Here is a 26,676-nt window from a genome sequence, read left to right as displayed (position 1 = left end):
CAAACATTTATTGAATAGTCATTATTGATCTGAACGCACCTTCTTATAAAGCCTTGCATTGGGTTATAGATTTCCTGTGCTTTTAGGAGCCAAAAGAACACTTGTTTGTTTGTTTTTTCTTTTTGAGAAAGTCTCACTCTGTCACCTAGGCTAGATTGCATTGGCATCATCAAAGCTCATTGCGACCTCAAACTCCTGGGCTCAAGCAATCCTCTTGGTTCAGCCTCCTGAGTAGCTGGGACTATGGGTGTCTGCTACCACGCCCAGCTAATTTTTCTGTGTTTTGTAGCGACAAAGTCTTGATCTTGCTCAGGCTGTTCTTGAACTCCTTACCTCAAGAGATCTTGCCATCTTGGCCTCCCAGAGTGCTAAGATTACAGGTGTGAGCTACTGTACCTTGCCTGAGAACACTGTTTTTATGTTTATAGGTTTTTAAAAATGTAAATATAAGGTTATAAGTTCTTCTACATTTTTCTGTTTTTTTTTTTTTAATTAATTTATTTGTTTTTTTTTTTTTTTGTTTTTTTTTTTTTGAGACAGAATCTCACTATGACGCCCTTGGTAAAGTGTCATGGCATCACAGCTCACAGCAACCTCAAACTCTTGGGCTTAAGCGATTCTCTTGCCTCAGCCTCCCCAAGTAGCTGGGACTATAGGTGCCCGCCACAATGCCCGACCATTACATTTTTCTGTTTTAAAAACTTCCTTGCTATATAAGATTTTATTCTTCTCCTAAATAAACCTTAAAATTGTTTTACCAAAACGAATTTTTTTTTTTTTTTTGAGACAGAGCCTCAAGCTGTCGCCCTGGGTAGAGTGCTGTGGCTTCACAGCTCACAGCAACCTCCAACTCGTGGGCTCAAGTGATTCTCCTGCCTCCACCTCCCAAGTAGCTGGGACTACAGGTGCCTGCCACAATGCCTGGCTAATTTTTGGTTGCAGCCGTCGTTGTTTGGTGGGCCGGGCTGGATTCAAACCCACCAGCTCAGGTGTGTGTGGCTGGTGCCTCAGCCGCTTGAGCCACAGATGCTGAGCCACCAAAAAGTTTTAAATGTCTTACACAGTCATTTCATTTGAAAACGGGATAAATAATTTGGGAGAGAATCCCACATACCTTTTCTCACATTCCATCCCTGACTTCTGCCTTTCCCCTAGTTTCCCTTATTATCATCTTACAGTAAATAGGTATGTGTTATATAATTGATGACCCAGTATCAATATATTATTATTAACTGAAGTCTATAATTTACATTAGAGTTCACTCTTTGTGTTGTATAGTCTGAGTTTTGATAAATACTTAATGTTATATACCCATTATTAATAGTATCACACAGAATAGTTTTACTGCCGTAAAAATCCCCTGAGTTTCACATCTCTTCATCCCTTTCTCCATAGTTTTACCTTTCCTAGAAAACTGGAATATATAGTATTAATACAAAGCCTTTTTAGATCGGCTTTTTTCACTTGATTTTTCATGATGATACTTTTAAGCTGGGTTTTTTTTCTTTGTTGTTTTTTTTGCTATAGAAAATTAACTTCTGGCCAACCATTGTGGTGGGCACCTGTAGTCCCAGCTACTTGGGAGGCTGAGGCAAGAGAATCGCCTAAGCCCGAGAGCTGGAGGTTGCTGTGAGCTGTGATGCTACGGGACTCCACTGAGGGCGACAAAATGAGACTCTGTCTCTAAAAAAAAGAAAATTAACTTCTACAATTAGTTGAGGTATTCCAGTTTCTCCTGTGCATATATTTGAACATTATATATATATTTAGCATTGATTAGAAAGTAGTTGTGCCCTGGCCTTTGCAAAAGAAAGTGAGGATCTGCTCCTTCCTCCACACTTAAACTTGTATGTGCACACACTACTGCAGTTTATGTTCACAGAGTTGAGTTAGATGCCAGACAGATCATTGTAGGTCTCAGCTTAAGATTCAAGCACTTCTTCTCTGACTGTAGCTGTGATTTTCAGTTGGTGTGCCGTGAGAAGATCTTACATGTGCCAGGAAAAACTGTAAAGATCATTAATCAAATTATTTTTGAAAGTGTTTCAAAGCACTGTAAGTATATTCTTCTTTGTACTCTTTTCTTTGATCAACATAATTTAAGTTGTGCTGCGGAATTTTAACGATAGATTCAGGTGTGCCATGAAAGAGGGTTGCAAAACACTAGACCACAGGATCTATAAAAAAGGAATGAAAGCAATATTTAGGTATTGTTCGTCTCTCAGCTTTCCAGCAGGTATTTCCAACTCCTTTTAATATCTGGCTCAGTTTCATTGACAAATTCTCTCTCTCTCTTTTTTTTGTAGAGACAGAGTTTCACTTTATGGCCCTTGGTAGAGTGCCATGGCATCATACAGCTCATAGCAACCTCTCAACTCCTGGGCTTAAGCGATTCTCTTGCCTCAGCCTCCCCAGTAGCTGGGACTATAGGCGCCTGCCACAATGCCCGGCTATTTTTTGGTTGCAGTTCAGCTGGGGCCGGGTTTGAACCTGCCACCCTCGGTATATGGGGCCGGCGCCTTACCCACTGAGCCACAGGCACCACCCGACAAATACTCTTAATAGCCGGGCATTGTGGTGGGCACCTGTAGTCCCAGTTAGTTGGGAGTCTCCTAAAAAAAAAAAAAGAATATGTTTAACACTACTTATTACTGTCTTACTTGTGTGAATTAGGATTCTGTTAATAACTGGAAAACCAAAACAAAATAGTTTTACCTTTCCAGGCACTACTTACTTGTGTGAATTAGGATTCTGTTAATAACTGGAAAACAAAAACAAAATACAGGCAGCTCCTGTAGCTCAGTCCTTAGGGTGCTGGCCACATACACCCAGGCTGGAAAGGTTCTAATCCGGCCTGGGCCAGCTAAACAACAATGATAACTACAACAAAAAAATAGCCAGGCATTGTGGTGGGTGCCTGTAGTTCCAGCTACTCGGGAGGCTGAGCCAAGAGAATTACTTAAGCCCAAGAGTTTGATATTGCTGTGAGCTGTGATGCCCCGGTACTCTACCCAGGGCAACATAGTGAGACACTGTCTCAAAAAAAAAAATCATGTGAATTGGATAATGTGATTGAGACGAAACTGTGACTATAATTTAAAGTGTGTGTGTGTGTGTGTGTGTGTGTGTGTGTGTGTGTGTGTGTGACAGCACCTGTAGGTCAGTGAGTAGGGTGCCAGCCACATACAACAGGACTGGCGGGTTCAAAACTAGCCTGGGCTGTCTAAACAATGACAAGTACAAGAAAAAAATAGCTAGGCATTGTGGCAGGCACCTGTAGTCCCAGCTACTTGGGAGACTGAGGGAAAAGAATCGCTTAAGCCCAAGAGTTTGAGGTTGCTGTGAGCTGTGATGTCCCAGCATTCTACCAAGGGCAACATAGTGAAACTCTATCTCAAAAAGTAAAACAAACAAAAAATAAAGTATATATAGCTGCATATTTTCATCGACTATAAAAGTAAATAGGGCCAGGCATGGTGGCTCACGCCTATAATCCTAGCACTCTGGAAGGCCGAGGTGGGAGGATTACCTGAGCTCACAGGTTCAAGACCATCTTGACGAAGAGCCAGACCCTGTATCTAAAAATAGCTGACCATTGTGGCGAGCGCCTCTAGTCCCAGCTACTTGAGAGGCTGAGGCAAGAGAATTGCTTAAGCCCAAGAGATTGAGGTTGCTGTGAGCTATGACGCTTGAGCACTCTACCAAGGGCAACGAAGTGAGACTCTCTCAAAAAAAAAAAATGTGAGTACACATTTAAACATAAACTTTTTTTTTTTTTTGTAGAGACAGAGTTTCACTTTATGGCCCTCGGTAGAGTGCCATGGCATCACACAGCTCACAGCAACCTCCAACTCCTGGGCTTAAGTGATTCTCTTGCCTCAGCCTCCTGAGTAGCTGGGACTACAGGCGCCCGCCACAACGCCCAGCTATTTTTTTGGTTGCAGTTCAGCTGGGGCCGGGTTTGAACCCGCCACCCTCAGTATATGGGGCCGGTGCCTTACCGACTGAGCCACAGGCGCTGCCCAACATAAACTTTTTAATATATTGCTTTTAAAAAAAAATTAGGATTAATATGAGGGTACACATGAGTAGGTTACATTGTTTGTGTTTGTAAGGTAAAATCTGAGTTGTAGTTGTGTCCTTCACCTAGGAAGTGTGCCCTATACTCACACATTGTACCTGTTAGGGAGGAACTTACTTAGCCCTTTCCCCTCCCCCCTTCTTTAATTTTTTCTCTCATATAGGCCTGTAATTGTTAATTTATTGACTTTTTTTAGTACTTTTTTTTTTTTTTTTTTTTTTTGTTGTTGCAGTTTTTGGCCGAGGCTGGGTTTGAACCTGCCACCTCTGGCATATGGGGCTGGCGCCCTACTCCTTTGAGCCACAGGCACCGCCCAGGTAACTTTTTTGTATTGAGATTCCATTACCTTTTATTTGTTTATTTATTTATTTATTGAGACAGAGTCTTGCTGTGTCACCAGGCTTGAGTGTGATGCAGTGATAGCTTACTGCTATCTCATTATTATTATTATTATTATTATTATCATTATTTTTTTTTTGAGACAGAGCCTCAAGCTGTCACCCTGGGTAGAGTGCTGTGGCATCACAGCTCACAGCAACCTCCAACTCCTGGGCTCAAGCGAGTCTCCTGTCTCCACCTCCCAAGTAGCTGGGACTTCAGGCGCCTGCCACAATGCCTAGCTGTTTTTTGGTTGTAGTTGTCATTGTTGTTTGGCAGGCACAGGCTGCATTCAAACCTGCCAGCTCAGGTGTATGTGGCTGGCGCCTTAGCCACTTGAGCCACAAGCTCCAAGCCACTGCTATCTCAATTTTTGGGCTCAAGCACTCCTCCCCCTTTAGCCTCCTGGGACCATAGACATAAGCCATCTAATATTTTCTTTCGTAATTTTAGTAGAGATGAGGTCTTGCTGTGTTGCTCAGGCTATTCTTAAACTCTTGGGCTCAAGTGATTTTGCCCAGGCCTCCAAAAATGTTAGAATTAGAATTGTGTGCTCAGCCTCCATTGCCTTTTAAACTTTAAAAGTTTGATAATGGTGAAACCCATAACCATACTGCCTTTATCTCTCCCCATGCATTGATTATTAATGTTTCTGTTTGTTGCCTTCAAGTAAAGATCCTTCTCAGTCTTTAAAGGAAGATTATGGTATTCTCAGTTTATTCTTTGAAAAAAAAAAAAATTTTTTTTTTTTTTTTTTTTTTTTTGTAGAGACAGAGAACAGTTTTTTTTTGTTTGTTTGTTTTTTTGAGATAGAGCCTCAGGCTGTCGCCCTGGGTAGAGTGCTGTGGCATCACAGCTCACAGCAACCTCCAACTCCTGGGCTTTAAGCGATTCTCTTGCCTCAGCCTCCCAAGTACCTGGGACCACAGGCGCCTGCCACAACACCTGGCTATTTTTTTGGTTGCAGCTGTCATTGTTGTTTGGTGGGCCTGGGCTGGATTCGAACCCGCCAGCTCAGGTGTATGTGGGTGATGCCTTAGCCGCTTGAGCCACAGGCACCGAGCCCAGAGAACAATTTTAAATAATAATAATAGTGACTACATCTTATTTTTTAGATGTTAATGAACATTCTTAGTGACAGCTCTTTCATTGTTAAGGAATGTTTTAAAATCCAGAGTATTGAAGAATCTGGGGCTACATGGTGGCTCATACCTGTAATCAGAGCATTTCAGAAAGCTAAGTGGGAGAGAGGAACTCTATGCCAGGAGTACAAGACCAGCCTGAGCAACAGGAACAAACCCTCTCTCTACAAGTAATAGAACAATGAGCCATGTGTTTTGGCATGAAGCTATAGTCTCAGCTCCTCAGGAGGCTGAGGCAGGAAGATCACTTGTATGCAGGAGTTGGAAGTTGCAGTGAGGTATAATGATATCACTGTACTTGACCAGGGCGGCGCCTGTGGCTCAGTGAGTAGGGTGCTGGCCCCATATGCCCAGGGTGGCAGGTTCGGACCCAGTCCCGGCCAAACTGCAACAGAAAAGTAGCCGGGCCTTGTGGTGCGTGCCTGTAGTCCCAGCTGCTCGGGAGGCTGAGGCAAGAGAATCGCGTAAGCCCAAGAGTTAGAGGTTGCTGAGAGCCGTGTGACGCCACGGCACTCTACCCAAGGGCGGTACAGTGAGACTCTGTCTCTACAAAAAAAAAAAGAAACATTTGACCAGATCCTTTTTTTTTTTTTTTAATTTTTATTTATTTATTTATTTTTTAATTTCAGCTTGCTTGTTCGTTTTTCTTCGTTTGAAGTACTCTTTTTTTTTTGTTCATTTTCTTCTTCCTCTAGCAGTGCTCTTTCCTGTTGCCTCCCCAGTAGCTGGGGTTACAGACACCCACCACAACGTCCGGCTGTTTTTGATGTTAGTAGAGACGGGGGTCTTGCTCTGGCTCACTGCTGCTCATACTGGTCTCGAACCTCTGAGTTCAGGCAATCCACCTGCCTCAGCCTCCCACAGTGCTGGGATTACAGCATTGACCAGATGCTTTTTGATAAACATTGAGCTCTCCATTACGTACCATTCTCATTCACTTGTTCTACCTTAGTTCCCTGCTGGTAATACTTAGTTTTTTGTTTTTTTTTTCTGCACTATCTTACATCTTGCCTTCGTAAAAAGATTGTTCCACAGGGGTAGGGCCCTCTTTTTTTTCTTGAGACAGTTTCTTCCTCTGGATTGCAGTGGCCCAATCTATAGCTCACTGTAAACCTCTAATTAGAACTGGGCTTAAGTGATCCTCTTACCTCATTTTCTTGAGTAGCTAGGACTACAGGCATGTGCCACCATGCCTAGGTAATTTTTAAAAATTTTTATTTTGCTGGGTGTGGTGACTCACACCTGTAATCCTAGCACTCTGGGAGGCCAAGACTGGTGGATTGCCTGAGCTCATGAGTTCGAGACCAGCCTGAGTCAGAGCGAGAGACCTCATCTCTAAAAAAAATAGCCAGACACTGTGGCAGGCACCTGTAGTCTCAGCTACTTGGGACGCTGATGCAAGAGAGTTGCTTAAGCCCAAGAGTTTGAGTTTGCTGTGAGCTGTGACACCTTGACACTCTACTGGGGGGTGACAAAGTGAAACAGAGTCTCAAGCTGTTGCCCTGGGTAGAGTGTGGTAGCTGTCATAGCTCACAGCAACCTCCAACTCCTGAGCTCAAGCCATACTCCTGCCTTGATTTTTTATTTTATTTTTATTTTTTGGAGACAGAGTCTCACTATGTCGCCCTCAGTAAATTTCTGTGGCGTCACAACTCACAGCAACCTCAAACTCTTAGGCTTAAGTGATTTCTCTTGCCTCACCCTCCTTAATAGCTGCGACTACAGGCGCCTGCCACAATGCTTAGCTATTGTTTTTGTTGCATTTGTCGTTGTTTAGCTGGAGTTTTTTTTTTGAAGGTTTGTAGTATACAGGCTTTAAACAATACAAAACATTTAATGAAATGTCATGAGAAAGCCATTGTGTTCTTATTTTGAAGATCCAACTAGAACTACTTTGTGCAAGTTAAAAAGTAGACTTCATGGTGGCGCCTGTGGCTCAAAGGAGTAGGGCACTGGCCCCGTATGCTGGAGGTGGTGGGTTCAAACCCAGTCCCTGCCAAAAACTGCAAAAAAAAAAAGTACACTTCAGTTTTTTATAGAATAGCTATTTTGTGAATCGATTTGTTCATTAATAGAATAGGCCAGAAGGTACAGGCTATGATATGAGTAGTACACAGGCACAGAGTCATTAATAACATTGAGAATTTAATTCACCTCGTCTCAGTACCTTATTTTCAAATGTGATGTGCTAACCATGCAATTTTTACACTTTGATTTTCGGCATGCTAATAATTACCTGGAATGTGAAGTATTTGGTATTATTTCCTATTACTTTTCTCTATTTTTTTTTTGTTTGTTTTGCTTTTAACTTACCATTTAGTTAAAACTCAATCCTGCCAGTTCTACAATACTACTAGAATGTTTTTATTTCCTAAAGCTGCAGGATGGTCAATGGCATTGACACTTATAGAGGAATATTAATAGCAGCATTATTTGTTATAATAAAAACTTATCTCTATACCAGAATATCTAGTACAATATAATTTCAACAAAAAGATTTATATCTGTTGATAAAGAATAACTGAAAAGACGATGGGTTATTGACATTAAATATAGCACATTCTGTGAGGTATTTTTCTTTTTTCCTTTTAATTGAAACAGAGTCTCACTCTGCTGCCTAGGCTAGAGCATCATATGGCTTCAGCTTAGCTCATAGCAGCCTCAAACTCCTGGTTAAGTTATTTCTAATACAAAAATACTTACTATCATTTTATCAAAACATTTCTCTATAAAACTGAATTCCAGTTTCCAGCCCTTAAGTAGGAGGTATGACAATGAAGTTTAAGAACTCATCCTAGGAAAAGCGCTACGTACCTCATTGCTGATATCACAAGTCACCTCAAGGTACTCACTCCCCTTGGTCATTAGTACCATGCGCTAACCGATTGCGCCACTGGAGCACTTCTCACTCCCCTTGGGAAGCTATGCACTGATGCCATTGCCTAGTCCACCCTTCAGAGCAATTTTTGAAGTCTTTTTCTGGAATGGCTATCAAAATCATCTTCATATTACTCTTAATTACCTGAATGTCATCAAAATATCTTCTTTTCAATATTCCCTTTATCTTTGGGTAAAGAAAAAAGTCTTTGGGGGCCAGGTCTTCCAATACAGTATATTGCTAACTAAAAACTCCCCCACAGGCAGTGCCATGTGAGTTGATGCAGTGTTGTGATACATGAGCCATTAGTTGTTAGCAAAGATTTTTAGTTAAGATTTTTCTGTTTTTCAAGTTTACTTGGTCTGCTATGCTTCTCACAGTCATCTAATGATTTTGACACCAAACTTGGAGTGTTTTATCAGTTCTGCTTTTGATTGGCTGCCCTGACCTCTCATCAGTGACACTTTCTCTCCCCTTAGAAAAATGTTTTGTCCCTTTGTACACTTGCAATTTTCTTCATGGCATTATCCCCATAAACTTGGACTAACATGTCCTTGATTTCACTTCCACTCTTGTCAGGTTTAACAAGGAGTTTAATGTTTGTTCATTTCTCTGATTCAAGCTCTGACATTCTCAAGATGACATACAAAAACAATAATGCCACTCAGCAAGACACTGCCACGCTGACACAAATACAACTATGAGACACTGATATACCAAAGTTAGGAAACCTTGTTGAGTTGTATGTACAGTTCTCCCAACATAAGCTCATGGTGGCGAGTTTGTGACCTTAATTGTCAGACCTTTTATGTAACAGGGAGGAAGAGGAAGGCTAAATGTAAAAATTAGCAAAGTGTTACAAAGCTATGTCTTAATCTGTAGAGTGCCTACAGCTTGTGAGGTAAGCAACACATTAGAAAGTTGTAAGTAGGTGGCGCCTGTAGCTCAGTTGGCAAGGCGCTGGCCACATACACTGAGGGTAGTGGGTTCAAACCGGTCCCTGGCCAAATAGCTGGGTGTTGTGGCAGGCGCCTGTGGTCCCAGCTACTCGGAAGGCTGAGGCAAGAGAATTGATTAAACCCAAGAGTTAGAGGTTGCTGTGAGCTGTGACGCCATGACACTCTACCCAGAGCAACATAATGAGACTCTGTCTCAAAAAAAAAAAAAGTAAGTTGTACGTAAAAGCTCAATCATAATATAAAATTAGGGGTGTACTTTGTTGGGGGCTAAATATTAGAGGCTTTGGGGGGGATTAATGAAATACTTCTATCGTTTGGAAGGGAGTATTCTCTGAAAAGCTTAACTTCAGGCTTTTGAGGTTTTACTTATTTAGGCTTTTAAATAAAATGTTAAATCTTCAGAAATGAGATTTTTTTTTAGGAGTCATTTGGATTTGTTTTCTTTCAGAAATCGAGCTATAGCAGATTATCTTCGTTCAAATGGCTATGAAGAAGCATATTCGGTTTTTAAAAAGGAAGCTGAACTAGATATGGTATGTTCAATTTTTTAGTTATTCATAGTATAGTTAATGAGTGGATTTTTACTTAGATATCAGTAGTTAACAGTTAACTCAGTTATACACAGATGTCATTTGTTATTGTAGTTGATTGGCATTGAGTGAGCTTGATTTTTTTTCACTCCCTTTTTCATGGTATCAGATTTTTTTTCTTTTTCTTTTTTTTTTTTTGAGACAGAGTTTTACTTTGTCACTATTGGTTGGTAGCGTGCCGTGGCATTATATCTCACAACAACCTCAGACTCCTGGGCTCAAGCGATTCTCTTGCCTTGGCCTCCAAAGTAGCTGGGACTACAGGTGCCCGCCATAACGCCTGACTATATATATATATATATATATATATATATATTTTTTTTTTTTTTTTTTTTTTTGTTGATGGGGATTCATTGAGGGTACAATAAGCCAGGTTACACTGATTGCAATTGTTAGGTAAAGTCCCTCTTGCAATCATGTCTTGCCCCCATAATGTGTGACACACACCAAGGCTCCACCCCCTTCCCTCCGCCCCTCTTTCTGCTTTTCCTCCCCCCCCCATAACCTTAATTGTCATTAATTGTCCTCATATCAAAATTGAGTACATAGGATTCATGCTTCTCCATTCTTGAGATGCTTTACTAAGAATAATGTCTTCCACTTCCATCCAGGTTAATACGAAGGATGTAAAGTCTCCATTTTTTTTAATAGCTGAATAGTATTCCATGGTATACATATACCACAGCTTGTTAATCCATTCCTGGGTTGGTGGGCATTTAGGCTGTTTCCACATTTTGGTGATTGTAAATTGAGCTGCAATAAACAGTCTAGTATATATATATTTTTTTTAGAGATGAGGTCTCAGTCTGGCTCAGGCTCATCTCGAACCTGTGAGCTCAGGCAATCAACCTATCTCAGCCTCTCAGAGTGCTAGTAGGATGACAGGCGAGAGCCACTGCCCCGGCTGTATAATCAGATTTTTGATCATGTTTGGGCTTAAAGATGAATAATCTTGAACTGTCATAGTGAAAACTTTTTTTAAAAAAAAGGTTCTCGTATTTTTCTCTAGAATGAAGAATTAGATAAGAAGTATGCCGGTCTTTTGGAAAAAAAATGGACATCTGTTATTAGATTACAGAAGAAGGTAACTAAATCTTTTAAATTTAGTTGTATTCTGTGTGTCATGTGAACTTTCTGAAAATATTAACAAATTATTCTTTTGCATTAATTATATCTAATCTCAAAAGACAAATAAAAATACATTTTCTGTGCTTTTTGACAACTTTGACCTAGACATATCATTGCCGATACATGGTAACTCATGTATCCTGCGGTGCTGGCTGGGTTGAATCTGCATAGCCCTGACTTTGAGGAATTGGTACTGAAAGAACTGATTTGTGCATTGAGAAAGAAAGAACTGTGGAGCTAGTGGATGCTGGGAAAAGAGCACTAAAATGTGCTCTTAGATAAGTCACTTTTATCTTTGAGCTTTTCTTTTACTTTTATCTGTTAAGTGAAGACAACAAATAATATTCAGGTCCTACAATGTAAACTTTATAGGCAGAGTTAGAATAAATCATACTGTAATAAGTTCATCCACATAAAACTTTTAGTAAAGTACTTAGCAAATAGTAGATGCTCCATAAATATTAGCTTTTATCATGAATATTATTATTATTAGCATATATAATGTAAACTGGCTTGGAAAGAAATTACCAAGAGTAGCAACCTTAGAGAGACCAAGACAGATTTACTGCTCTTCCTCTAATTAGTAATAGAAAACTGTCACTAGATGTGAATTGAAATTTTTCTGAGTTAAACAATTAAGATAATTATACTAATTTTTTCCTCGCTCTTTAGTTTTGTCACACTGCTTAAATTTTAATGATACATAAAATCATTTTTATTTAAATCTGGCAAATGCTAAGTATCCTGCACATATAATATATATGTAAAATAATTTTTTAGAATACCAGATTATTTTTTTTGAAATCTATATATATATAACTACATGTTCTTTCTCAAGGTTATGGAATTAGAATCAAAGCTAAATGAAGCAAAAGAAGAATTTACATCCGGTGGACCTCTTGGTCAAAAACGAGACCCAAAAGAATGGATTCCCCGTCCACCAGAAAAATACGCATTGAGTGGTCATAGGAGTCCAGTCACTCGAGTCATTTTCCATCCTGTGTTCAGTGTTATGGTCTCTGCTTCAGAGGATGCTACAATTAAGGTACTTTTTGGGAAAAGGAAACTTAATAGGGTAAAAAGATCCTGAAAATGATGACCTGAGCAGAGGGACAGTGAAACCTGTTAAAGTTTCAATTCTAAACTTTAAAGTGATTCAATTCTAAACTTTCAAACCAAAATTAGAATAAAATTTCATTGCAGCTTCTGCAAGGCATGCTGCCAATTAAGTTTGCTGATGAATTTGAGAAATGTTACCAATTTAGTTTGAGGAGGGGCAGTACCTTGTACTTGTGTAAATTTTATTCTTGGAGGATTAAAAGTATCTGACTTACTTTCAAGCATTGGTGATATATGAAAATACTGGTTGACAAAACTAGTAATTCAAAGCAAAGTTGCTTTTTTAAAAAAAGGCAGGCGTACTGGTGCATCCCTGTAGTTGTAGCTAGTTACCTTTGATCCAGGTGCCATTAAAATGACAATTGTATATGCAGCCTACAGAAGAATGAGATAGTCAAAATATAGGTGAATTCCAGGTGGCACCTGTGGCTCAGTGGATAGGGTGCCAGCCCCATATACCGAGGGTGGCAGGTTCAAACCTGGCCCCAGCCAAAATGCAACAAAAAAATAGCCAGGCTTATGGCAGGTGCCTGTAGTCACAGCTATTCAGGAGGCTGAGGCAAGTGAATCGCCTAAGCCCAAGAGTTAGAGGTTGCTGTGAGCTGTATGATGCCACGGCACTCTAACCAGTGTGACAGCTTGAGGCTCTGTCTCAAAAAAAAAAAAAAAAAAAGTGAAACTGTGTCTCTACACACACACACACACAAATTTGTTTCTCAATTCTAAGATTTATTTCAGGTTAAGTTCCAGATTTTAAGTATCATTTGTAATATTACTAAGGATGGCTAGGGCACCAGTCACATACACTGGAGCTGGCCGGTTTGAATCCAGTCCAGGCCTGCCAAACAACAATGATGACAACTACAACCAAAAAAAAAATAGCCAGGCATTGTGGTAGGCGCCTGTAGTCCCAGCTACTTGGGAAGCTGAGGCAAGAGAATCGCTTGACACCAAGAGTTGGAGGTTGCTGTGAGCTTTGACAGCACTCTACTAAGGGTGACAGAGTGAGACTTTGTCTCTAAAAAAAAGAAAAATATCCTTGAAGAAGGGCCATCAGGAAAAAGCATGGGGCTCTGACCTGAGAGACTCTGTCTCAAAAAAAAGAAAAGGTATTACTGAGGAAATCTGAGTATACTGTATATATCACATACCAACAATTTAGCATAAAATGTAGGCATGACTTAATGTGACTATACTTAACCAGTTCTTAAAATGAGACATTGTTTTACATTATGTTTGTTTAGTTTCTAAATCAAGTACTTCCATCCTTTGGCTGGTGATTTATGGAGATGGGCCACAGAGTAATTGCAAGGGAGTCTTAAATTCATATGGTGTCACATGTATCTGTAGGCTAAAAAATTATACACTTAATGTGTTAATATAGTAATATTTTTTCAAATATAGGTAGACAAGTATTTAAATTATTGATTCCATGATAGTCTTTTGTCACGGTGTATTAAAAAACTATAACTGTGGGAGGCACCTGTGGCTCAAGGAGTAGGGTGCCAGCCCCATATACCGGAGGTGGTGGGTTCAAACCCAGCCCTGGCCAAAACTGTAAAAAAAAAAAAAAAAAACTATAACTGCTATGATGTTTGGGGATAAAGGTAGATGTTCTCAAATAGGTGGAAATCTCAGGCTTAACTTGATTTTGCAGCAGTGTTATAAAAGCATAAACAACTTTAAAAGTACCATCTTGAAATGATTATTAAATAAACTTTAAAATATTAATAAATGCAGCTGGGCACATGGTGGTACCTATAGTCCTGGGAAGATTGCTTGAGTCCAGGAATTTGAGACCAGTCTGGGAAAAATAGAGAGACCCATCTCTAACAAAATTAGAAATAAATTTAGGGGGTGGTGCCTGTGGCTCAGTGAGTAGGGTGCCAGCCCCATATACCAAAGGGTGGCGGGTTTGAACCTGACCCTGGCCAAACTGCAACAAAAAATAGCCGGGCATTGTGGCAGGTGTCTATAGTCCCAGCTACTTGGGAGGCTGAGGCAAGAGAATCCCCTAAGCCCAAAAGCTGGAGGTTGCTGTGAGCAGTGATACTGCGGCACTCTACCGAGGCTACAAAACTCTGTCTCTAAAAAAATAAAATAAACAAAATGAATTTTAAAAAATACTTTTAATTACAAATGGAAGTTTTAAAACTTTTTGTTTGTCTCCCTTCTATTTAGTCTTAGAGGTCTCCCTTCTATTTAGTCTTTATTTTGATTGCACATATGGTTGTTTGATTAATGAGAAGCAGTTATATAGTTTTGTTAACCTTCATTAAATTTGTTTCTAATGAATCGCCAGTTTTAGTAACTTTCAGCTATTGTTTTATTTATATACAGAGGCTTTGTAGGGTAGTGTTCAAGGAGTTCAAGTCCTTACTTCACCACTTAATTTTTCTTTTCTTTTCTTTTTTCTTTTTTGAAACAGAGTCTCACTGTGTCCCCCTCACTAGAGTGCCATGGCATACAGCTCACAGCAACCTCAAACTTTTGGGCTTAAGCAGTGCCACCACTTAATATTAATGTCATTGTGGGGAAAATACTTTTTTTGTGCTTTCTCTTTTCCTTATCTGTTAAATAAAGATAGTAAGTGCTTACTTCAGAGAGTTTTTGGGAAAATTGAATGAATTGATAGAGAAACTGCTTAAAACAGTTCTAGCAGATACACTCAGTGTTAGCAGTGAGCTAACACATTAACAAGTTGTCCTTCTTTGGACTTGTTGCTGATTATTACCAAACAACTGACATGTGGAAGAGGATTTACTCTTTGTAAGCACAGTGGACAAATAAAGACGAACAGGTAAAAATGGCAGGGAGTTAGATTTTAATTCAGAGTAAGAAAAACCTTCACAATTTAGAGCTGTGCTGTCCAGACTCATTAGACACCAGTCCCAAGTGACTACTGAGCACTGATGCAGCTAGTCTGCCTGAGAAATGCTGAAGTGTAAAAGATACACCAGATTTTCAAGATTTGGTGCAATAAATAGTATGTAAAATATTTCATTAAATTTATAAGTTTTGATTACATGTTGAAATGACCACATTTTAGATATATTGGGTAAAAGAAAATATTAAAATCAACTTGAGGCCAGGTGCAGTGGTGGCTCATGCCTGTAATCCTAGTACTCTGGAGGCTGAGGCTGATGAATCCCTTGAGCTCAGGAGTTTGAGACCAGCCTGACCAAGACTGAGACCCCATCGCTATTAAAAATAGAAAAACTAGCGGGGCATTATGGTGGGTGCCCATAGTCTCAGCTATCTGTCATAATGTTTTTCATTTTAATACATAAAGCTCTTCATCCCAAATTACTTCCTTGGATATTTTGTGGAATCAAAGAACTGTTCCTACTCCCTTCCATTGTTTTTTTCTTCAGTAGTGGTGATCTAGGAGGTTTTGTGTTTTTTTTTTATTTTTTGTTTTTGAGACAGAGTCTCCCTTTGTTGCCCCTGGTAGTGTGGTGGCATCATAGCTCATGGCAACCTCAAACTCTTGGGCTTAAGTGATTCTCTTGCCTCAGCCTTCTAAACTGGGACTACAACTGCCCACCACAACACCCGACTAGTTTTAGAGATTGAGTCTCTTTCTTGCTCTGACTAGTCTCAAATTCCTGACGTGAAGCAATCCACCCACCTCGGCCTCTCAGAGTGCTGGGATTATAGGCATGAACCATCTTGCCCCAGGTGTAAATCACCTTGCCCAGCTCCCAAAATCAATTAGTATAATATACCGTATCAACAAAAAGCCATAATAGGTTCAGAAAAAAACATTTGACAAAATATATATAAATCTCAATATCTATTCATGATTAAAAACTCTCAAGCTTATTCTAAAACACTCTGCTGCTAAAAAAAGAAAGAAAAAAACCTCTCAAGCTAAGAATACAAGAGAATTTCCTTAACCTGATCAAAGGTAAAGGTATATGAATAACCTAGAGTAGGTTATTCTTTTTTTTTGGCCAGGGCTAGGTTTGAACCCTCCACCTCCGGCATATGTGGCCAGCGCCCTACTCTGTGAGCTACAGGTGCCGCCCAGGTTATTCTTAATGGTGGAAAACTAAATGCCTTCACCCTAAGTCTTTTAGGTGAATTGCTTGTGTGGCCTTCTAGCTCCTTGAGTGCAGCCTTTTGAGTGAATCCATTTTTTTTTTTCTTTTTTTTTTTTTTTTTTTGGTAGAGACAGAGTCTCACTTTATCGCCCTCGGTAAAATGCCGGCATCACACAGCTCACAGCAACCTCCAACTCCTGGGCTTAGGCGATTCTTCTGCCTCAGCCTCCCGAGTAGCTGGGACTACAGGCGCCCGCCACAACACCCGGCTATATTTTTTTGCAGTTTGGCCGGGGCTGGGTTTGAACCCGCCACCCTCGGTATATGGGGCCTGCGCCCTGCTCACTGAGCCACAGATACCGCCCATGAATCCAATTTTTAATAAAGAGATTTGTTCTGTGAAGTTTGGATTGGGTCCAGGGGCTACATTTGGGGATCTAGAGGGCCCCATATGGCCTTGTGGCTGCAGGTTCTGTCTGGTTCCCCACCCATGTCTTAAAATCAAGAACCAAGGCCACAATGTCTGGTCTCATGTCTTATATTCACCACTGTACTGGAATTCCTAGCCAGCTTGGGTAAAGAAGAATAAAAACACAAAAGGAGCTAGGCATGTTGGCTCATGCCTGTAATCTTAAGCAGTCTGGAAGGACAAGACAGGAAAATTACTAGAGCTCAGGAGTTTGAGACCAGCCTGAACAAGAGTGAGATCCCTGTCTCTACTAAAAATGGAAAATTAGGTGGGTGTCATACAGTGCACAGGTAATCCAGTTACACGGGAGGATAAGGCAGTGGGATCCCTTAAGCCCAGGAATTTGAGGTTGCTATGTGCTATGGGCTGACCCCATAAGCACTGAGATAGAGTAAGACTCTGTCTCAAAAAAAGAAAAAAATATCTAGAAGGCATTCACATTGGAAAGGTAGAAATGAAACTGTCTTTATTTGCAGATGATCATTTGATCATGACATTCTACATAGAAAATCCCAAGAATCTACCACAAAAGCTACTAGAACTATGACTGAATTTAACAGAATTACAGGATGCAAGGTCAATATACAAAAATTAACTGTACTTGTATAAACTAGCAATCAATAATTGAAAATTGAAACTTAAAAATACCACTCAGCAGTAGCATCAAAAAACTGGAGCTGGCATGATCCTGGCCACTTGGGAGACTGAAGTGGGAGGATAGCTTTGAACATAGGAGATCAGGGCTATAGTATATTGTACTAATTAGGTTTCCACACTAAGTTTGCATCAAGATGATGACCTCTTGGGTGTGGGGAACTACCAGATTTTCTAAGGAGGAGTGAACAGGCCAAGATAGAAAATAGAACAAGGAAATGAAAATCCCCTTGCTGATCTATGGTGGTACTGTGAATAGGCACTGTACTCTAGCCTGGGCAACATATTGAGAACCTGTGTTTAAAAAAAAAAAAAAAAAATGGCTCAAACAGCTAAGGTGCCAGCCACATACACCTGAGCTGGCGGGTTTGAATCCAGCCCGGCCCACCAAACAATAATGACCGCTGCAGCCAAAAAATAGCCGGGCGTTGTGGCAGGCGCCTGTAGTCCCAGCTACTTGGGAGGCTGAGGCAGGAGAATTGCTTGAGCCCAGGAGTTTGGAGGTTGCTGTGAGCTGTGATGCCTCAGCACTCTACCCAAGGCAACAGCTTGAGACTCTGTCTCAAAAAAAAAAAACAAACCTGTAATACCTAAGGATAAATAGAACACACAGAGAATTGAACAGAGCAATCACTTCCATGTAAAAGTACTTAAACATTTAAATGGTGAAATTTTGTTTCTATTAGAAAACATATTCATTTTTTCTATAAATAAAATATTTTTAGAAGATAGTTTATTGTTCTAACTAGCTTTTTTTTCTTTTTTTTTTTTAGAGACAGAGTCTCACTTTATTGCCCTCAGTAGAGTGCCATGGTGTCACAGCTCACAGCAACCTCCAACCCTTGGGCTAAGGCAATCCTCTCGCTTCAGCCTCCCAAGTAGCTGGGACTACAGGTGCCTGCCACAATGCCTGGCTATTATTTGTTGGCAGTTTAGCCAGGGCCAGGTTCAAACCCGCCACTTTTGGAATATGGGGTGGGCGCCCTACCCACTGAGCAGCAGGCAGGACTGTAGCTGGGACTACAGACACCGGCCACAACACCTGGCTATTTTTTGGGTGGTTGTTGTCATTGTTGTTTGGCAGGCAGGCCCAGGCTGGATTCAAACCCGCCAGCTCTGGTGTATGTGGCTGGCGCCCTAGACACTGAACCACAGGCGCCAAGCCCATACAAGATTATCTTATACATGCCGTAAATTTCTTGCAGATGCAAATTTTCTATTTAGCCATTCCCTTAATGTTAAATAGCTTTCACATTTTCAAAATAAATTTTCTCAGTTTCCCTAAATTGATTGATACGTGGTCTACCATGGATAAATTTGTAGTTACTATGGAAGAATGGAATCAATTATTTGCTTGTAGAGCATGGAATTCTTGTTTGTTAAAGATTGAACTTCAAGAGTAGCATTTAGGGCAGTGCCTGTGGCTCAGTGAGTTGGGTGCCGGCCTCATATGCTGAGGGTGGCAGGTTCAAACCCAGCCCTGGCCAAACTGCAGCAAAAAAAAAAAAAAAAAAAAATAGCTGGGCGTTGTGGCGGGCGCCTGTAGTCCCAGCTACTCGGGAGACTGAGGCAAGAGAATCGTGTAAGCCCAAGAGTTAGAGGTTGCTGTGAGCTGTGTGAAGTCATGGCACTCTACCCAAGGGCGGTACAGTGAGACTCTGTCTTTACAAAAAAGAAAAAAAGTAGCATTTAACCACCAAAATGAAAATTTAGTGTGTTCTTGAGTGGAATCTATTTCTGTATTTATTCTTTCTTTCTTTTTATTTACTATTTAGAGACAGAGTCTCAGTTTGTCGTCCTTGGTAGAGTGCTGTGGCATCACAGCTCACGACAACCTCGAACTCTTGGGCTTAAGTGATTGTCTTGCCTCAGCCTCCCAAGTAGCTGGGATTACAGGTGCCAGCCACAAGGCCTGGCTATTTTTTTTAGAGATGAGGTCCCGCTTTGGCTCAGGCTGGTCTCAAACTTGTGAGCTCAGGCAATCCACCCACTCAGTCTCCCAGAGTGTTAGGATTACAGACATGAGCCACCACACCCAGCCTCTTATTTCTGTATTTATTCCTTTTTTTTTGTTTTGTTTTTTGAGACAGTGTCTCAAGCTGTCATCCTAGGCAGAGTGCTGTGATGTCCCAGCTCACAGCAACCTCAAACTCTTGGGCTTAAGGAATTCTGTTGCCTTAGCCTCCCAAGTAGCTGGGACTACTGGTGCCCACCACAACACCCAGCTGTTTTATTTGTTGTTGCAGTTGTCATCTTTTTTAGCTGGCCCAGGGCAGGTTCAAACCCGCCAGCTTCAGCGTATGTGGCCAGTGCCCTATCCACTGAGTTATGGGCACTGCCTCTGTATTTATTTATTTATTTATTTAAAAAATGTTTTTTTTATTATTAAAATCTCAAAAAACAAAAACAACAACAACAACAAAAAAACCCAGATATTTGGGGGTACCACCATTCTTATCCTGGATACCAGGAAGCTTCAGCCTTGGTAGGCATGATAGATGAAAGTAATTATCACGCATCCTTGTCAACGACCAGAGGGATCTTGAGCAGGGGATGGAGGACACTCAGATGGAGTGATCACAGGCAAAAGATTTCCCCAGGAGCTGGCACGAGCACAGCGATACAAATCCCTGCCATGCTGGCGTGTATTTATTCTTGATAACTCATTATTTCTGTTCTTTTAGAAAAATTGTCTTTTAAAAATGTGACTTACTGGGGCGGCGCCTGTGGCTCAAAGGAGTAGGGTGCCGGCCCCATATGCCAGAGGTAGCAGGTTCAAACCCAGCGTTGGCCAAAAACTGCAAAAAAAAAAAAAAAATGTGACTTACTGGATGGCACCTGTTCATCAGTGGATACGGTGCCAGCCCCATAAGCTGTGGGTGGCAGGTTCAAACCCAGCCCTGGCCAAACTGCAACAACAACAACAACAAAAAAAATAGCTGGGTGTTGTGACTGGTACCTGTAGTCCCAGCTACTCGGGAGGCTGAGGCAAGAGAATCACCTAAGCCCAAGGGCTGGAGGTTGCTGTGACGCCACGGCACTCTAACGAGGACAATAAAATGAGACTCTGTCTCTATTAAAAAAAAAAAAAAAAGTGACTTACTGGGTGGTACCTGTAGCTCAGTGGATAGGGTGCTGGCCACATACACCACCAGGGCTGCTGGATTTGAACCCTGCCCGGGCCTGCTAAACAACAGTGACAACCACAAAAAAAAATAGCCGAGCATCGTGGTGGGCGCCTGCAGTCCCAGCTACTTGGGAGGCTGAGGCAAGAGAATCGCTTGAGCCCAGGAGTTTGAGGTTGCTTTGAGCTGTGATGCTACAGCACTCTACTGAGGGTGACATAATAAGACTCTGTCTCAAACAAAACAAAACAAGCAAAATAATGTCATATACTTTTGTTAATTTGCTCTTCACAAACGGTTACATCTTATGAAATCTTTTCTTGGCTCCATAGATGTCTTGAGTTCTGCTAGTCCAGTAGAAATAAGTACTCTTCTGTGGTCCCTTAATACTCTACATATAGGTACCTAATAGCCCCCATAGACTTTTTTTTTTAAGTCCCCAGAGGCCAGGACTCATGTCTGCTCCAACCAGCATCCTAGATCCACAGGGCCTGCGAACTTCTTTTTTGTACTTAGAGCCATTATTTACATGTCTGATGCCTGCTATCAGACTAGGAATGGACTTTGTCTTGTGGCTTTATATATATAATCATTATGTGATTATCTGAGATCTGTTTTAATGGTTGCAACATCATGTGTCCCCTAGAAAAGCCCATTTATACTTGAAGCTGTGATACTTCTAAGGTAGTTATCCTTTGTTACTTGTTCAGTTAATTAGTCAGTAAGGTGCCAGACAGGCCTGCTTAAGTGCAAATGTGAAACGAGAAAGGAGTGATGTTGGTATTAACCAGTTTTCTGCTCACTTGACAGGTGTGGGATTATGAGACGGGAGATTTTGAACGAACTCTTAAGGGGCATACAGACTCTGTACAGGACATTTCATTTGATCATAGTGGCAAGCTTCTGGCTTCCTGTTCTGCAGATATGACTATAAAACTATGGGATTTTCAGGGCTTTGAATGCATCAGGACCATGCACGGTAAGGAGCAGATGGTAGTACTTTAATACGGGTTTCTGACAATGCACTTTAGAGAGAATATTGTTTTTCGATAGTATGCACATTGCTTTTATTCAGATTTTAATTGTGTCTATCTGTGGAGGGTCATATGATGTCGGTAGTAAATGGATCAGCCATGATAATTGAGAGTTGTTACTGTTAACAAGGTTTAAGTATTGCCTAGTAATTTACATAAAATAGTTAATAATTTTATTTTCAAGAGTTTTGTTTTGTTTTTAAGCTGGGCATTGTGGGAGGCACCTGTAGTCCCAGCTATTTGGGAGGCTGAGGCAAGAAAATCACTTAAGCCCAAGAGTTAGAGGTTGCTGTGAGCTGTGATGGCATAGCACCCTACCGTGAAGAAGAAAAAGGGAAAATGAAGTTACTTGGGTTTTTTTTTTTTTTTGTAGAGACAGAGTCTCACTTTATGGCTCTCGGCAGAGTGCCATGGCATCACACAGCTCACAGCAACCTCCAACTCCTGGGCTTAAGCAATTCTCTTGCCTCAGCCTCCCGAGTAGCTGGGACTACAGGCGCCCGCCACAACGCCCAGCTATTTTTTGGTTGCAGTTCAGCCGGGGGCCGGGTTTGAACCCGCCACCCTCAGTATATGGGGCCGGTGCCTTACCGACTGAGCCACAGGCACCGCCCATTGGTTTTCTTTTTTTTTTAGAGGCAGTCTCACTTTGTTGCCCTCAATAGAGTGATATGGCATCACAGCTCACAGCAACCTCCAGCTCTTGGGCTTAGGCAATTCTCTTGCCCCAGCCTCCCAAGTAACTGGGACAACAGGTGCCTGCCACAACACCTGGCTATTTTTTGTTGCAGTTTGGCCAGGGTTGGGTTCGAACCTGCCACCCTCGGTATTTGGGGCTGGTACCCTACTCATTGAGCCACAGGCACCGCCCTATTTGGTTATTATTAACAATTACCTCCATCCCAGTTAAAGAGGAGACAGTGTGAAAGCTGGAACCAATATTCCGTTTATCACTTTTTTTTTCCTTTATCACTTTTAAATGTTCCATGTATACCGTACTTTCATTGTTAAGTCGTTTTCCAGATCTTTTTTCTTTTTTTTTTGAGACAGAGCCTCAAGCTGTCGCCCTGGGTAGAGTACTGTGGCATCACAGCTCACAGCAACCTCCAACTCCTGGACTTAAGCGATTCTCCTGCCTCCCCCTCCTAAGTAGCTGGGACCACAGGCACCCACCACAATGCCCAGCTGTTTTTTGGTTGCAGCTGTTGTTTGGCAGGCCCGGGCTGGATTCAAATCCGCCAGCTCAGGTGTGTGTGGCTTGCGCCTTAGCCGCTTGAGCCACAGGCGCCAAGCCTGTTTTTCAGATCTTACTGTGACAGTTGTTTTTTGAGGCAGTGTGGTTTTGTGGCAAATTTTGGAATTGGGTGCCTGTGGTCCAGTGGTTAGGGCACTGGCCAAATGTTCCAGGGCTGGAGGGTTCAAACCAGCATGGGCCTGCTAAACAAACAAACAAACAAAAAAATTACCTGAGTGTTATGGTGGGTACCTGTAGTTCCAGCTACTAAGGGAGGCTGAGGCAAGAGCCAAGAGTTTGAGGTTGCTCTAAGCTATGATGCCACAGCACTCTACCAAGGGCAACAAAATAAAACTGTCTCAATTAAAAAACAAAAAATAATTTGGGGGGGCGGCACCTGTGGCTCAGTGAGTAGGGCGCCAGCCCCATATGCCAAGGGTGGTGGGTTCAAACCCAGCCCCCACCAAACTGCAACAAAAAAATAGCCGGGCGTTGTGGTGGTCGCCTGTAGTCCCAGCTGCTTGGGAGGCTGAGGCAAGAGAATCACGTAAGCCCAAGAGTTAGAGGTTGCTGTGAGCTGTGTGACATCATGGCATTCTACCCGAGGGTGGTACAGTGAGACTCTGTCTCTACCAAAAAAAAAAAAAATAACAACAATAATTTGGGAATCAAATTATCTGGGTTCAGACTGCTACTTGTTTAATTATGGCATTAGGAAATTTAGGAACCTCTTATCTATAAAATAGAAGTAATAATACATAAAGTTGTCACAAGGAGAAAATGAAATCATATAATTAAATCATCTTGGTATAGTATCTGGGACATAGAAGGTGATCACTAAATAGGGATTTTTGATGTTTGTCTGAACATGGTGAAATTTGAATGTTGGGATTTTGTACAAGAAACATGTACTAGGTGGAGTGCAATGGCTCATGCCTGTAATCCTAGCACTCTGGGAGGCTTAGGCAGGTGGAATACCTGAGCTCATGAGTTCGAGACCAGCCTGAGCCCTAGTAAGTCCTGGTCTCTAAAAAAAATAGCCAGGCCTTGTGGTGGGCACCTGTAATCCCAGCTACTTGGGAGGCTTAAGCCCAAGAGTTTGAGGTTGCTGTGAGCACTCTACTGGGGTAACAAAGTGAGACTCTTGTCTCAAAAAGAATAAGAAAGAAGGAAACATGTACTGTCTTAGTAATAAAAAATGTTTAAAAATAGATTATCTATGGGCGGCACCTGTGGCTCAGTTGGTAAGGCGCTGGCCCCATATACCGAGGGTGGCGGGTTCAAACCCGGCCCCGGCTGAACTGTAACCAAAAAATAGCCGGGCATTGTGGCGGGTGCCTGTGGTCCCAGCTACTTGGGAGGCTGAGGCAGGAGAATCGCTTAAGCCCAGGAGTTGGTGGTTGCTGTGAGCTGTGTGATGCCATGGCACTCTACCAAGGGCCATAAAGTGAGACTCTGTCTCTAAAAAAAAAAAAAAAAAAGTAAATTATCTAGGCTTAGTGCCTGTAACTCAGCGGCTAGGGCGCCAGCCACATATACTAGAGCTGACGGGTTCAAATCCAGCCTGGGTCTGCCAAGCAACAATGACAACTACAACCAAAAAAAATCCAGCCTGGGTCTGCCAAGCAACAATGACAACTACAACCAAAAAAAAAATAGCCATGCGTTGCAGTGAGCATGTATAGTCCCAGCTACTTGGGAGGCTGAGGCAAGAGAATAGCTTAAGCCCATAGAGTTTGAGGTTCTGTGAGCTGTGATGCTACAGCACTCTACCCAGGGCAACAGCTTGAGACTCTGTCTCAAAAAAAAAAAAAAAATAGATTATCTAGTTGATGTTAGCATATGAGTAAGCTGTGTGATTACCTAGAAGGTGTAATTTGAAGGGTGTAATTTACCTCCAAAACTAAGTGCATTGGGGAAGTGTACTAAAGAAAGAAATTCTAGCAGCTGTGCCATTTTTTTAATTTTTATTTTATTTTATTTTATTTTTTTGCAGTTTTTGGCCAGGACTGGGTTTGAACCTGCCACCTCTGGCATATGGGCCCGTTGCCCTACTCCTTTGAGCCAGAGGAGCCGCCCTATGCCATTTATTTTTGTAAAAATCTATTATGTTTCTTTTAAATTGCCTGTATTACTTTGCTCTAATTTATAAAAAGATTCCTTGTAACCATTGTATATTCTGTGAAATTGTACTACATATCTATAAGGACATTTATTTATTTTATTTTTTGTAGAGACAGAGTCTCGCTTTATTGCCCTTGGTAGAGTGCTGTGGCGTCACAGCTCACAGCAACCTCCAACTCTCAAGCAATTCTCTTACCTCAGCCTCCTGCCACAATGCCCAGCTATTTTTTGTTGCAGTTTGGCTGGAGCCGAATTTGAACCCACCACCCTCGGTATATGGGGCTGGCGCCCTACTTTCTGAGCCACAGGCGCCACCCTATTTTGTATTTTTTTAATAAGACAGTTATTTTGTGGCCCTTGGTTGAGTACTGTGGTATTACAGTGGTATTACAGCTCACAGCTACCTCCAACTCTTAGGCTTAAGCAATTCTTTTGCCTCAGCCTCCTAAGTGGCTGGGACTATAGTGCCTGCCACAATGCCCAGCTTTTTTTTTTTTTTTTTTTTTTTGTAGAGACAGAGTCTCACTTTATCGCCCTCAGTAGAGGGCTGTGGCATCCCAGCTCACAGCAACCTCCAACTACTGGGCTTAGGTGATTCTTTTGCCTCAGCCTCCCGAGTAGCTGGGACTATAGGAGCCTGCCACAACGCCCAGCTATTTTTTTGCAGTTTTTGGCCAGGGCTGGATTTGAACCCGCCACCTTCAGTATAGGGCCGGCGCCCTACCCCTTTGAGCCACAGGTGTCGCCCCACAGCTATTTTTTTGTTGCAGTTTGGCCCAGGCAAGGTTTAAACCCTCCACCCTCGGTATATGGAGCCGGCGCCCTACCTATTGAGCCACAGGCGCCACCCAAATCCCCATTTTTCTTCTCCATTCTGTATCATAAGAAATTTTGTGGGGCGGCACCTGTGGCTCAAAGTGGTAGGGCGCCGGTCCCATATGCCGGAGGTGGCAAGTTCAAACCCAGCCCTGGCCAAAACCCACAAAAAAAAAGAAAAGAAATTTTGTGTTTTCCTAGTGTTCATATATAAACAAACATTCAGACTCAGTAAAGTATATGAATATGTTAAGATACTAATAATGCTAATGCCTTGTGATTCAAAAACAACTCTACAGATTGAAGTTTAATCATAAGTAAAGCTAGGGTTTATTTCTTTTCTTTTTTAGAGACAGAGTCTCACATTATCGCCCTTGATAGAGTGCTGTAGTGTCACAGCTCACAGCAGCCTCCAGCTCCTGTACTTAGGTGATTCTCTTGCCTCAGCCTCTTGAGTAGCTGGGACTACAGGCACCCGCCACAACATCCAGCTATTTTTTTGTTGCAGTTTGGCTGGGACTGGGTTTGAACCTACCACCCTTGGTATATGGGGCACCCTACCCACTAAGCCACACGCGCCACCATGTTTATTTCTTTATAGATTATTATTTTTTATTATTTATTTATTTATTATGATTATTATTATTATTTAAAGACAATGTCTTAAGCTGTCACCCTGGGTAGAGTGCTGTGGCGTCATAGCTCACAGCAACCTCAAACTCTTGAGCTTAAGTGATTCTCTTGCCTTAGCCTCCCAAGTAGCTGAGACTACAGGCGCCTGCCACAACACCTGGCTGTTTTCTTTTTTTGTTGCAGTTGTCATTGTTTTAGCTGGCCCAGGCCGGGTTCGAACCTGGCAGCCTTGGTGTACGTGGCTGGCGCCCTACCCACTGAGCTAC

At 41.7% G+C, this 26,676-nt stretch overlaps 1 protein-coding gene across 2 annotated transcripts in view; it reads left to right on the top strand.

Moving 5' to 3' along the window:
• Window positions 1-26,676, top strand: part of PAFAH1B1 (platelet activating factor acetylhydrolase 1b regulatory subunit 1) — a 104,483-nt gene that overhangs the window by 63,744 nt on the left and 14,063 nt on the right. For both annotated transcript variants that reach the window (XM_053568523.1, XM_053568524.1), the window contains exons 3-6: window positions 9,887-9,971; window positions 11,038-11,112; window positions 11,995-12,201; window positions 21,380-21,548. In XM_053568523.1, the coding sequence (XP_053424498.1) occupies window positions 9,887-9,971; window positions 11,038-11,112; window positions 11,995-12,201; window positions 21,380-21,548 (536 nt within the window). The remainder of the gene's footprint in view (window positions 1-9,886; window positions 9,972-11,037; window positions 11,113-11,994; window positions 12,202-21,379; window positions 21,549-26,676) is intronic.

Source organism: Nycticebus coucang, chromosome 18 (genome assembly GCF_027406575.1).
Source record: "Nycticebus coucang isolate mNycCou1 chromosome 18, mNycCou1.pri, whole genome shotgun sequence".
Classification (NCBI taxonomy): Eukaryota; Metazoa; Chordata; class Mammalia; order Primates; family Lorisidae; genus Nycticebus; species Nycticebus coucang.
The sequence above is the reverse complement of the archived record's forward strand: the minus strand, read 5'-3'. Positions and strand labels throughout refer to the sequence as shown.